General features: G+C 44.8%; 1 protein-coding gene across 22 annotated transcripts in view; it reads left to right on the top strand.

Moving 5' to 3' along the window:
• FOXP1 (forkhead box P1) overlaps positions 1-13,167 on the top strand; it is a 499,850-nt gene that overhangs the window by 348,709 nt on the left and 137,974 nt on the right. For all 22 annotated transcript variants that reach the window (XM_075130242.1, XM_075130253.1, XM_048859184.2 and 19 more), the window contains one exon: positions 12,990-13,091. In XM_075130242.1, the coding sequence (XP_074986343.1) occupies positions 12,990-13,091 (102 nt within the window). The remainder of the gene's footprint in view (positions 1-12,989; positions 13,092-13,167) is intronic.

Below are 13,167 nucleotides of genomic sequence, written 5' to 3'. Positions count from 1 at the left end.
TCTATTCGACTGTCTAATCCTTTTTGGAATGCTACTGCACTCTTTACATTGGTGGTAGCTTGTAAAAGTAAGTTCCAAAGGATAAATTTGTTGCATTTTAAAATTAATAAATAAATAAATAAATAAAAAATCCCTTGATCAGTTTTAAATTTCTTGTAGGACAGCTTCACTGAATGTCTGCCTTCTATTTCTGCTTTACCATTTAAAAAAAAAGTTACTAGAACTGAACACACTGTTCTAGGTTAGCTTGTGCTACTGCGTTGTAAAATGGCATTGTAATATTTGCAGTGTTATTTTCCATACCATTATCTATAGATCCTAACATTTTGTTTGCTTTTTGACCCCCTGCTGTGCACTGAACAGTGGCTGCTTTGAGATGTCCACAGTGATGGTGAGGTCTTCTTCCAGAATGGTTACAGATAATTCAGAACCCAATAATGTATACGTGCAGTTAACATTATTCCTGCCAATATTCAGTGTCTTTCAATTGTTAACAGAGGGTCCCTTTGAAGTCCCTACAGCCTTCACAAGTCTCAACTAACCTAAGTAATTGTGTCTCACATGCAAATTTTGCCACTATGCTTTCCATCCCTGGATAATTACAGAATTTATAAAAACAGTATTGGTATTAGTACAGAACTTAAGGCTGTTGACACTTTTGCTGTGTTGAAAATTGGGTTTTTATTCCATGAGCCTCTGAATGCAATTTTGACCTATAATGTTTCAGAACGAGGATTAAAAATATATTTAAAATATCTTGGCTACGTAATGGAAACATACAAGCAGCCCTGTTCAATATACAGTTTACATCATAGCCACAAAAAGGCAGTGTCCACTCGTTCAGGACCTTTTCTTGGATATGAGAATTTCCTTGACTTCTGGTGCCCGAAAAGAACCTTCCGTGGCTGGTCCTCCAAATATTCAGTAGTCTGATTCACTTTGGATAAACATGCAGAAGTTCAGAAACTGATCCAGGCTATCTGTTCCCCTTTAGCCTGCAAAAACCGTCTGGACATCTCATAAGATTTTTTCATACCTCAAACAGTTCAGTTCGGGTTCAGTTTGCATTATGAGCTGAGGCCCTTGTCAGGTAGTTTTCATTCTATCAGGATGTGTTCGCTCAACCCCCCTTTGTCGCTGGGATAGGCCTCAAACGTTCTGGGCCTTTCCTTGCCAATATAAAGGTAAGTTTTTCTTGATCTTTGGGAACCTTTTACCAGGTGATGTTTAAGTGGCTCTGGCGAGTCTCGATAATGATTTCTTGCAATAAAAGAGAGAAGTGTGGAACAAACCCTTTTACTCCATTACTGCCTGTTACTTTGTAAGAGAGCCACGGAAGATTTCAGATGTGACTAGAGAGTAGAATTTTCCTAGCCTTTGTTGCTGCCAACGCTGGTCCTAGATTCACTGGTACCTGTGGCATAACTGGATTGGGCCCCGCATCCCATCGTCTCTTGCTTCGTGTCTGCCTCCTTTCTTTCACCTCTCAGCATTTATGGAAAGGACAAGAACCACCCTCCTAGCCCCACCTGCAAACTTTCATAGTTTCTGAGTAGTTCCTGCATACCTGGCAGCATCTGAAAATGACAGAGCTGTGTGGAGCCAAATCCATGTCTCTTCTGAATGCTAGAAAGGCCTTCTTGAAGCCAAAGGGGCATGGTTCTATTTTGGAGGGACAGGATTTAGGGAGCTAGGCTCTGCGAGGGATTCCAGTGTGTCCATGAGCATCAGGATTTAGGGCAGGGATGATGAATCTGCCATTTCTCTCTGCCTAGAAAGGGCACAAGCATTATAGAAGATGCTCCAATGCAGATGACAGAATGGCAGCTCTGGCATGACTCCTCTGCCATTCTGTGGTGTTGGAAGGAAGGATTCTTATTTATTCTGCTGTACTTCCCCTTATTTCTGGAGAGAAATGCCTCAGCACACAGCTGTGCCCTTGGGGAAGGATTTGGGCCTGTGGGAGAAAAATAACTTTTTTTCCTCTCCGTTGGCCTACATAGAGCTAGGAGACATTTCAGGGGCACAAAGTGGTGAAAATTATAAACACTTTGGTAAAAAAGAATGTGCATAAATATATAATGGTCCCTGTATTGCTCCAGCAAAGGAATCACTCAGGAAGTGTGTGGCTACATCCATCTGCCTAAGCCAGGCAGTCAGGCCCAGCCAATCACCACTTTCTGTAATGAATGAATTAATTTTTATCAAAGCTTCTCCTTCCCCCAGCACCAATATACAGAGCTGACCAATGTCCCCTGGGTAAACGCCAGATTTCCAGAGACAACTGTGCTGCAACAAATGGGTGGAGGACAGGTGAAGAGTGGACAGACGGGAGATATGGGCAGGAAGGGTAGCCAAGAACAGGGGTTAACTGAGGAGAAAAAGAGCAAGACTGGGAAGAAAAATCAGAGGTGGGGTATGAGAGATGGAGAAAAGGGGGTGGAGAGGAGAGAGGTGCCGTTGCATGTTTTCCTGTTCTGGAAGGGGTTGAAAGCACTGGCTTACGAGGAGCGGAGGAATCAGACATTGGAAGAAAACATCTGCTTTTCTTCGCATCTTCTGTATTTTACTTCTCTTTGGGCGCCTCTTCTTTTTGGTTCCTTTCCAATTTGCTAGCTGGGTCTGCTCACCTCCCCTTGTTCTGCTCCTCCCAGAGGAAGAGCACCTGGTGCTGCTGCTTTGCACCTTTTTCCATACTGCTCTGTTCCCCCTCACTCTCCACACGTCGTTCTGATCCTCAGCGTCTCCAAGGTGCAGTGATGCTACACTCCAGCGTACAGGTGGACTCTGCCTGCCTGTCGTCCCCCCCCCCCCCCCTTCTGCTCATCCCCACTTGCTGCTCCCAGAGGAAAAGTGCGGTAAGGGGAGGAGCACAAGAAAAAGGATTGGGAGTGAAATTAACCAACCCTGAAACTATAGTGTATCCAGACTTCAGAGCTTGGTGATGGCACTGTGCTTCTCCAGTCCCAGGAGCTGTGGAACAGAGTAGTGTGTAAAGATGGTTGGGAGCTGCGAAAGAGGAGACAATTGACAAATACTGGCTGAATCTAACAGCACTTCCCAGGCGTGACTGAATGGAAGCAAGAAAACCCTGTAGGGTCTCCACGGAAAAGGAGTGGTTTGGAGCTGGCCTGTTCAGCTGCCATTGCAATATTACCTAACTTAGCCTATGCCTGAGGCCACTAAAATGTTGTTAAACTTGAAGAAAAATGGATGATAAGAAATCTTATATGTCTGATACGGAAGAACCTTTTTGTGCCTGAAACACTGCAGGGATTTTTTTAAAAGGTCTAATTGTGTGAAAACATGACTTCATGTTATTCTTGCAAGGTCAGGGAGGAATGTCTCACATCTGGAAGTCTGGGTTGGGGTAATACTCTCTTTCCAGGCATGGTCTTGATTTCTTGGGGGTTTTTTTGGGGTTTGTTTTTTGTTTTGTTTAAGAGTATAATTAAAATCACAGTAAGACTGTGATACTGGCAGAGAGGTCACTTCCTGCTTCTGCTACCCATGCTCCTCAGACTGCCATGTTATCAGCCCTGATTACTAGTAACGTGCTGCTTAGATACTACCATCTTTCCCCTCATAGAGGAGGTTTTCTCAAACTATGAGCCCTATGCTTATTGCTGGGGATATCTCTCCATCTACCCAGGCCCACATATGGGGCAGCACCTGTGGCAAAGTCCCAAAAGAAGGGACATAAAAAAAGATCCATGCAGGAATTGAAAAGCATATAGGGATTTTGTTCTGTATTGTAAATTCTGTAACCTGTGGTTCTCTATTTCTCATGTAAATAACTATTAACCACAAAAATACGGGCAGGGGCACAAAATGTATGTGAAACGTACACGTAGCACTGGAACTAGATCAAGTGATGCCCCTTGGAATGAGGGGCATTTGAGGGATATGATGGTTGAGCATGGATTGGTCTGCGTGGGGCCTAAAACTCTTGTCCATCTTTTTATTTAGACCTTTGGCAGTGAGCAAATCCAAATTCTTGATTCCCTGTGAATCTTTCAGCATGTACTGAAGTCTCACTCACATGCTTTCGTAGATTCGTAAGGGCCTGTCCAATCAACTAGTCTGACCTCCTTTATATCTGTGCTTGGCAGAACTCGTTGTTTTTTTATACATAATTTTGACAGATAATATCAGTGTTTATTTTTAAGCATTTTTTTCAGTTTTGTTTATTTAAGTTTTCACAGTTCTGGGAAATTATGAGAGGAGCGGTCAGACAATAGCTATTTAATGATAGTAGATGTTGGGGTTCAGGAAGTTAAAGTTTTATAACTGTTAACACACACACACTGTCAACCGAATATGTCAAAATGTAAAGTGAAATCCTTAAATCAAGCTGCGATACCATTCTCCAGCAAGTTCTCATGTACTTTCTTATGTTACCTGTCTGTAAATTTCAGCGATTACCGATGGAACTATTTTCCCTTGTTCTGTCTGTGTAGAGTGAAATGGACATTTACATTTACTGATAAATATCTAATCCTTCCAAGCCTGTTCATATCAATGGCCATTATTTTTCACCCTGTTAGCCCTCTTTAGAGCTGCAGGGACTCAACCGGGTTTCCCCTGCAGTAGCAACTCCTGCTCAGAGGGGGTTTTGGTGCTAGCACTGAGTGCAGAGAGACTTTATAACCTCTGCTGTTAATATTCCCTTTCTTCTTCCCTTCTCACCTCATGTCCCCCAGTGGTGCCCAGGTAGCTTGGAGCCATATGCGGGGAAGAGGAGGTGGTTGCTGTCTGCCTCAAGGCTGGGGGCTCAAACAGGAGAAGACTGGAAAAGTAGATTAGGGTTATGGAGGCTTCACTTGAGCCATTATTTCCTTTCCCTGTACAGTCCCACTTGAGCTCTTTACCTGGGCCTATGGGCCCCTGTTTCCCAGGGTTCACATGCCACTCTGCAATTTGTCTGGGTCAGCCTTACTGCATCTGGAAAAGCTTTGGGGAGAGAAACAAGCTGGAGAGTGTTAGGCCTCTCACTGAAGTGTGCTCAGTCCAGGCTACCATAACTGTATATCCTTTAGTAGTCGCGTGTTTCATGACTAGCTGATGGATGTGAATATTGAGAACCTGGAGGGTGGTGCTGGAGCTCATTTGCTTTGATAAAAATAGGGTCTCATGGAAAAACAGCTTGAGAGCCATTGCCATCGTATATTGAAGAGAAACAGTTAACAAGAGGCTCTGTAGGGCTGGACTTTGTAATTATTTTTCAAATGTACAGTTCCTGTAAAGCCTGTACACGGCACTGTACATTTACCTGGCCCTTCTGTTTGTAAAAAACTTTTTTTACCGTTTTCCCCCCCTGCAGTGTTTCCCACCCTTAATCCCCTTCTCAGATTAGCAGCTGCTGGTTTTCTGAAGTCATTGGAGTTGCTCCAGATTTATATTGAGAGCAAAATGTTGCCCCCCAGTCTTGTGTTTATGACTTTAAAATGGTTGTGGAAATTGAAAGATTGAGTTGCTCATAATGAAAGTGTTCGGTATCAGCAACAACTTAAGCTGTAGGAGACTGGGTGTCCTGGGCAAACAGCTGAGTAACTGCATTTTGCCTAACTTGGCAAGAAAACGAACAAAAACCTTTTCTGCGGAAAAGGACCAAGGGGTGACAGTGGACGAGAAGCTGGATATGAGTCAGCAGTGTGCCCTTGTTGCCAAGAAGGCCAATGGCATTTTGGGATGTATAAGTAGGGGCATAGCGAGCAGATCGAGGGACGTGATCGTTCCCCTCTATTCGACATTGGTGAGGCCTCATCTGGAGTACTGTGTCCAGTTTTGGGCCCCACACTACAAGAAGGATGTGGATAAATTGGAGAGAGTCCAGCGAAGGGCAACAAAAATGATTAGGGGTCTAGAACACATGACTTATGAGGAGAGGCTGAGGGAGCTGGGATTGTTTAGTCTGCAGAAGAGAAGAATGAGGGGGGATTTGATAGCTGCTTTCAACTACCTGAAAGGGGGTTCCAAAGAGGATGGCTCTAGACTGTTCTCAATGGTAGCAGATGACAGAACGAGGAGTAATGGTCTCAAGTTGCAGTGGGGGAGGTTTAGATTGGATATTAGGAAAAACTTTTTCACTAAGAGGGTGGTGAAACACTGGAATGCGTTACCTAGGGAGGTGGTAGAATCTCCTTCCTTAGAGGTTTTTAAGGTCAGGCTTGACAAAGCCCTGGCTGGGATGATTTAACTGGGAATTGGTCCTGCTTTGAGCAGGGGGTTGGACTAGATGACCTTCTGGGGTCCCTTCCAACCCTGATATTCTATGATTCACCATGTCCTGATCATCTCAAAGGGATAAGTTATTCCCCTCTATGTAGAATTGGTTGGGAAATGTTAAATGGCTGCTGCCTTCCATCCCATAGGTTATGTTTCAGTGGTGAGTGAAGTATCTCCCTTATATCCTTTATAAATCGAGCATTGGGAGCATTGGCCGAAAGATGCTGTGCCAGCATTATGCTGAAGTCATTGGTAAAACTCTCACTGGATTCAATGACACCAAGACTTGGACAGTTACTATGTTGTTTATTTTTACAAAGTCCCTGAAATACAGGATTTAATTGTCTTTCTAGCCGTAGAAACAGACACTCCCTGACAGCTGCACGCTAACAAAAGAGCATGCTCACTGTTGTTTGGGATCTTTGTGAAATGAGCTTGGTGGGGTCTGTCCACTTTCTAGCAAAGAGGCAACCGTGTCACCAAAACCGTTCTCACAGCTGGTGGTTAGTGGTACCAGCACTTCTGCTTCCAGTCTTGGTAGAAGCAAGTATCAAATGGGGTAAGGAACTACCCTCTCCTGCCCCGTTCAACCAGGCAAGAACAAGGCAGGTGAGCAGGGCAGCAAGGGAAAGATAGCTGTGTAATAGTCGTATGGATTGGTAAAGGGCTTTAGTCTCCATTGCTGACAGTCTAACACCTATCAGCAATGAATTTATATATAAATAAAAACATGCCTTCTACTCATACAGGATAGTGTATTCAAATACAGTCTTGATTGTGAATCTTTGTGCTGATGATGGCTTAGGGACTGAATTTGCTGTCAAATTAATTTTTCCTTATACACTTGCTTGGAGTATTTTTATGGTGCTGGCAGCCACAACAGGTTTCCCAAGCTGACCTGTAAATCTCAGCCTTGCACAGGAGTGGTTATTGTGTCTACGGGAAAAGAGGTGATCCAGAACTGAGCTCGTATTGAAACAGTTTCTCTCCTGAGCAGCGATTGTTGGATTGTATTAAATGATGAGTGCTGGTGTAATGATGGCTTCCGTCCACTGGGGCTGAATTGAGATCAGCAGATTAATTTCTAAAGGTGTACTCCGAATGGGCTTGACATAGCGTCTGCAGAAGTGAAGAAAGAAGGCTAACGCTTTCCCTACTAAGCTAATCATTCCTTTCTTTTGCACACCCCTCTTTCTCTTCCCCACATGTGTGACGACTGTGGTTTAGACTTTTAAGATGACATCGCCAAGGGGCATTGATCTCAGGTGGGGGTGGAGAAAGTTGAGAGAAAATTAGAGGAAGACAAAGTGACCGGAAAGAAGCAGTACTGATGGAGACCTAATGGTAGCTTGGTACAGATCGGCAGTAAGCACCGTACCTGGGAGCTGTTCCTCTCCACAAGCAACATTCCACATTTTAGAGGCAGGCTTATCTGTTGTTGGACTTAATAAGCAAAAGAGCCAAATCACGAAGGAGAAGATATGGAAAGTGCTGTTTGGTACTGCATTCCTCTGGGCTGTCTTTGTTCCCGCTGCTTGCCCCAGTGCTGACCCAACACACTGGTAGGGTCTCTTCCCTCCTTCCCTTGTTGCTCCTTCCCTCTCACATAGTCTCTGTGACTCTCTTCTGCACCTCACCTGCTGCTCTCACCCTTTGTTTCCCCAACCTTATTTGTCTCCTCCTCTTCTGCCCTCTCCCTATACTGATCTCTCCTTGTGGGATTGCTCTGAACCTCTTTCACCCCCTGCCTCCACACCACCAGTTCTCAGTGCTGGTAGTGGGGTGGGGTTGGTGGAGGGAGTTCTCCTGGCTCGCATCATCTGCTGGTGCTTGTGAAGGGACAGGAAAGAGCTGTATGAAGTAATCAGAGGGTCAGATCTGTCCTCACTCAGTTGCCGGGATCTCAGCAGCTGAAGGGGGTAGTGAAGGAGTCCAGCCTGGTTTGGTTCTGTCCTTGCTCAGGTAGGGTGTCCAGATGTCCTGCTCTTATAAGGACAGTCCCAGTGTTTGAGGCTTTTGTCTTACATAGGCACGTGTTACCCCCCACCCACTGTCCCAATTTTTCACACTTGCTATCTGGTCACCTATCTTCAGGTCTTCACTATTTAGGCACATGCCTGGGGTATGGGAATGGAATAGCATTGCCAAACCTCCAGGATTGTGCTGGAGTCTCCAGGAATTAAAGGTTAATCTTGAATTAAAGATTATGTCATGTGATGAAACCTCCAGGAATACATCCAACCTGAACTGGCAACCCTAGACTGGAAAGCTGCTTTTCAGCTGCTCCCTACCCACACAATCTACCTGACCAGCTAATTGACCAAAGCACTGAGCTTGGGTCGGGCAGTGTGTGGCTGTCCAGCTTTAGGGCAGGACTGTTCCACTTGGAGAGATCTGGCCTTAAGGCTTCATGATCACAGCAATCATCAGTCTGGCTGCAGAGAGTTTCGCAGCCAGCTGGAGTAGAAGCCAGTCGTTTCTTGCACGGCTAGTTGTTCTGGGGATCTTCAAAAATTTCTGGCAGCCAGTTTTAGTCGTGCAACCTCTCAGCTGCCAGAACGGATAGAATATGATCATATCACATGAAATGCATGCAAGGTCTGCTATAGCAACTGTATTTCAAAGAGACAACACATATGGTGGCTGGTTCTTTTTGGAATAATATCTATAAGCTGAAGATGTTTTATTCAAAAAGGCTGTAGCTTGAAAGGTTAGGGATGTGCTGATTGTTTGATATATGTTTAAAGAGAGGATCCTGTGTGGGGGTTTTTTTTATTTATTTATTTTTTTTTTTGAATCTATTGAATCTAATTACTGGGAACTAAAATGATCATTTGATTGCACTTTTATCTGGAATTATTCTTCTGTAGAACCAGTCTTAATATATAATAATATGTTGCATTTGTACTGTATGGCATTTCTTGTCTGAGAAACTCAGAGTGCATTACCAAGTATTAATTAATTAAATAAGCTGCACAACACCACTGTTAAGTAGGTAAGTATTCTTTGTCCATCCCCATAACCCATGTAGGAATCTTTCTGCTGCTCCTGACCCACCCTTTGAGGCATTTTAACAACCAACCAGGTTAATTAAATAGAAATAACTCGACTTGGAGGAATTCATTTTTAAAATATAATTGCAAAGCATAATATTGATTATTTTTAAGCATTTAAATTTTTTTATCAATTTTAATTTTCACAGTTAGAAGATTATGGGATCTAAGCATTTTTCTGTGTTCACTGATTTACATTTTCACTGTTGTGGGAAATTATGTGGGGGTTAGATAATTATTTAATGACTGTAGATGTTGGGATTCAAAAAGCTAAAGCTATATAACTATTAAACACAAATTGTCAACATCACATGTCAAAATACATAAAGTAAATATCCCTAAATCAAACTCTAATAAGTTCTCCAGCAGCATTTTACTGACTTTGTCTATCTGTAAATTTTGATGATCATCAATGGAAATATTATTTTCCTTGTTTTGTGAATATGGTGAAATAGACATTTACAGCAAAAAATCTAATCAGTCCAAGCCTAAAAATAATATTTTGCCTTCACTATGCATAGCAAGTTCCACTGAAAGATCTCCCAGTCATTCCTGCTGGATTTTATTAATTCATGGCCAATAGAATCCTCTGTCTTGTAGGCTGAACTACCAGAATAGTCCTTGCACACGTACATGTGTGTGCGCGTGCGTGCACACACAGTTTCTTTGAAGATATGATTTGTGTGCATAGTTGACAGCTTCTCACGCTCCTTCACCCTTTAAGGATCACAGGACGCAGATACACAAGCACGTCAAAATGCCATTTTCTTCGGTGTGTGGCAGGTGCACTGAGCTTTGAATGGCTATCCCTAAATTTAGAATCTGATTTTATGTTTACTTTTACCCCACCAATCTCTGCTCGAAAACACGGCCGTGTTTAAAATCTTTACTGATCTGACAAAGACTTGTTATTAAAGCGCATATTGAAAACAGCGCTATCAAGGTGAATGAAGGCAGGATATGAGGGGAGGGTCTCCTCCATAGTGCACTGGCAAATCAGCCATGAAACAACGGTACAGCAAAACTCTCAGCACTCCAGGAGCCCTATTCTGCAAGGTGCTGAGTGTTTCCGAAAATCCAGTGTGTACCTTCCTCTCCCACTGAAATCAAGGGCAGGAGCAGGGAAAGGAGAAGAGACAAAATCCTTAGTTGCACTCAGTAAGCACAGAAGCAGGAGGAAGCTGTTTGTGCCTCCCCTTTCTTGAGCCTTATTCTCTGTCCCTCACATGGTTTAGAGCAGTGGTTCTCAACCTTTTGGAGCTCAGGAACCATTTTTAAATGTCTGTGGCCTGTCGCGGCCCTGTAAATAGTCTGAGGACGGAGGCCCTAGGGTGGTTTCAGTCCGATACTGCCCCCTGGAGGGGGTTGGGTCCGGCCTAGCACTCACCCCACAGTGGTGGATCCTGCAGTTCCTGTGCTGTGGGGGTGACTGAGCGTGGCTCTGGGCATTGCAACTTCTGGGGTTGCAGTGCCGCTCAGGTTAAGCCCCACCTCCCTGACTGGACCAAATTTCTGTGAGTGGAGCTGGCTCATGGGGTCGCAGCGCCACTCACTCAGATTTGGGCTACCCGGGCTTCCGTCGTCATGACGGCTGGGCCAAACCTGAGCGGTGCTGCGCCCCCGGAGGTTGCAGTGCCTGGAGCAGGGAGGCGAGCCCAGCCAGCGTTGTGGGATGGGAGCCACAGGAACGGTCACACGACCCTTTGAAACATTCTGGCAACCCAATATTGGGTCCCGACCCCTGGATGGAGAAACCCTGGGTTAGAACAATCCCACGGACGAATTCGCCAGAGGCTGATTGCTGTAGTGCAGTGATGCTACAACCAACATTCCCTTCCTCGCTACTTCAGTGCTGGGGGCTGGGAGGGAGAGACGTAAGAGCAGGCCTCACTGGCTGTTTGCCACCTGGGGGTTCGCTCCCTCCAGGGAAACCCCTACGGCCAGCCGCAGTGACTGTCAGGCCCCTTCGTGAAGCCAGGCTCTGGTCCTGAAGCTGTGTGTTTAAGAGAGAGTGACATCTTGCTGTTTGAAGGCACCATCCTGTGCGGTGCTGAGCATCCTCAGAGCCACTTTGAAGTCAGTGGGTCCCTTCACGTAGAAATTCTCCTCATCACCAAGCCTTTCCCAGCTGATCTAGGAACTATCCTGTACATTTAACACTTTACATGTAGAAGAAGCCATTCATAAGACACACACCTACACAGTGAAACCCCTAAACAAATTTCATTCCTCCATCGAACGTGCATTAATTAAATGTCTCCAAGAGCGTACACAGCAGGAGTGTGGCAGTCTCTCTCCCTCCTTCCATGTAGGCATCTTGCAATGGGACTATTTTTCTTGTTTTACATTAATGAAGTCTTCAGTCTGCCCACTTTTACACCTACACATGTACTGAACATCTCCAAGGAGACAGAGAAACCCTGAGTCCAGCAATGGTGAATCCTCCAGTGAGACAGCAGGCTAGGGTCCCAGGCAACTCTTCTAGGCATCTTAATTTCCAGATGTCCCCCACAGATAGTTTTTGGCTCTTGAAGGCAGGCTCTCTCCAGTGGCCCTCTCCTTTGCATCTGAAATGCAGGTGAGTGCACCAAGCGTCTGCAAATGGGCTAGGGGGAGGGACATTCTTCCCATTTTCTGTCTCCTCCTCCCTTCTTTCCCCCACCTTGTCAAGCAGTGTAGGCTTTTCACGGCTGCCTGGCTCCATTTCTGAGCCCATTTCTCAGTGTTGGGGGAGTGTTTCATAATGTTCCAGCAATACCTGATCTGTCTCTTACCTTTCTCCCAGGAATCAGGCCTCATCCTTAAGTCCCCTCTTAAAGGTACAACGCTCCCTGGTTGCTCTTTACTCACTTCCCATTGAAACTTGCTCGTGGGCTCTGTAGTTGATGTGCCGCAATCTTGTCGGACTCTTTTGGGGTGCAGGGGATACAGCACATTCTCCTTGGGCTGTTTTTCTCTGCCCTCTCTCCCCCTTACCTTCACATGGCTCCCACTGCCAACCGAGCCTTTACAAAGAAGCATTATTGACATTAATAGCCTGAATGCCTCCTTTTATTGCGTTGTGTCTCTCTTGCCTCATGCCACTGCCTCTGGCTGCTCCTTCTATGGTAAATTTCCAGAAACCTCTCCTGCCTATCCTGGCCCTAGGAGGACTGCACCTGTTATAATGACGTACAGCACATGTATTAACACCCCTCCTAGAAGGGAGAATCCAGTTAACTGCCCTGCTTTGCTGCAGAAATGCCAGACTATAATGGCTCAGTTGGGAACAAAAAGAGTGTGAAGCCTGCCAAGTCTTTATAGTAAGCCATTTGCCTAGGGCCCAACATCCAAGCCAATCTGATGGGATGTCTGGGCCTTTCCAGCTACATGCAGTTAGATAAATCTACTGTAGTCACCATGGAAAAATCAGCAGTTACGCACAGTTACCACATAGTAGCAGGAACTCCACTATCTTCGTATTTCCGTATGGTTAAAATGGGAGAGATAATGGTATGTCACACCATTGTGTGTGCGTGCTCAGATTTCTAATGGAAGCCACTGTAGTGTGAGCACAAACATGCCTCAGGATTTCTTTGGTGAGTGTGCTTCTGGGAGTAGATCAGCATCTGATGTTCAAAGGGATGTCCTGATCAAATACTATGCATTCAGCTTTCCAAATTTTGTACAGTACAAACTCAATTTTTAAAATTCTTTCTTTTCTTCCAGGCTCTGCAGGTGGCACGACAGTTTCTACTGCAGCAACAGCAGCAGCAACAAGTTAGTGGATTAAAGTCACCCAAGAGGAATGACAAACAACCAGCCCTTCAGGTAAGAAAAGGGTGTGGGTGTATGTATGCAAATACATTGCTAATTAACGATAAGGAACAATGTACTATATAAATTT

The sequence above is a fragment of the Caretta caretta genome, chromosome 7 (assembly GCF_965140235.1).
Source record: "Caretta caretta isolate rCarCar2 chromosome 7, rCarCar1.hap1, whole genome shotgun sequence".
Lineage (NCBI taxonomy): Eukaryota > Metazoa > Chordata > Testudines > Cheloniidae > Caretta > Caretta caretta.
Note: the sequence above shows the minus strand (reverse complement) of the source record. Positions and strands in the feature narration are given on the sequence as shown.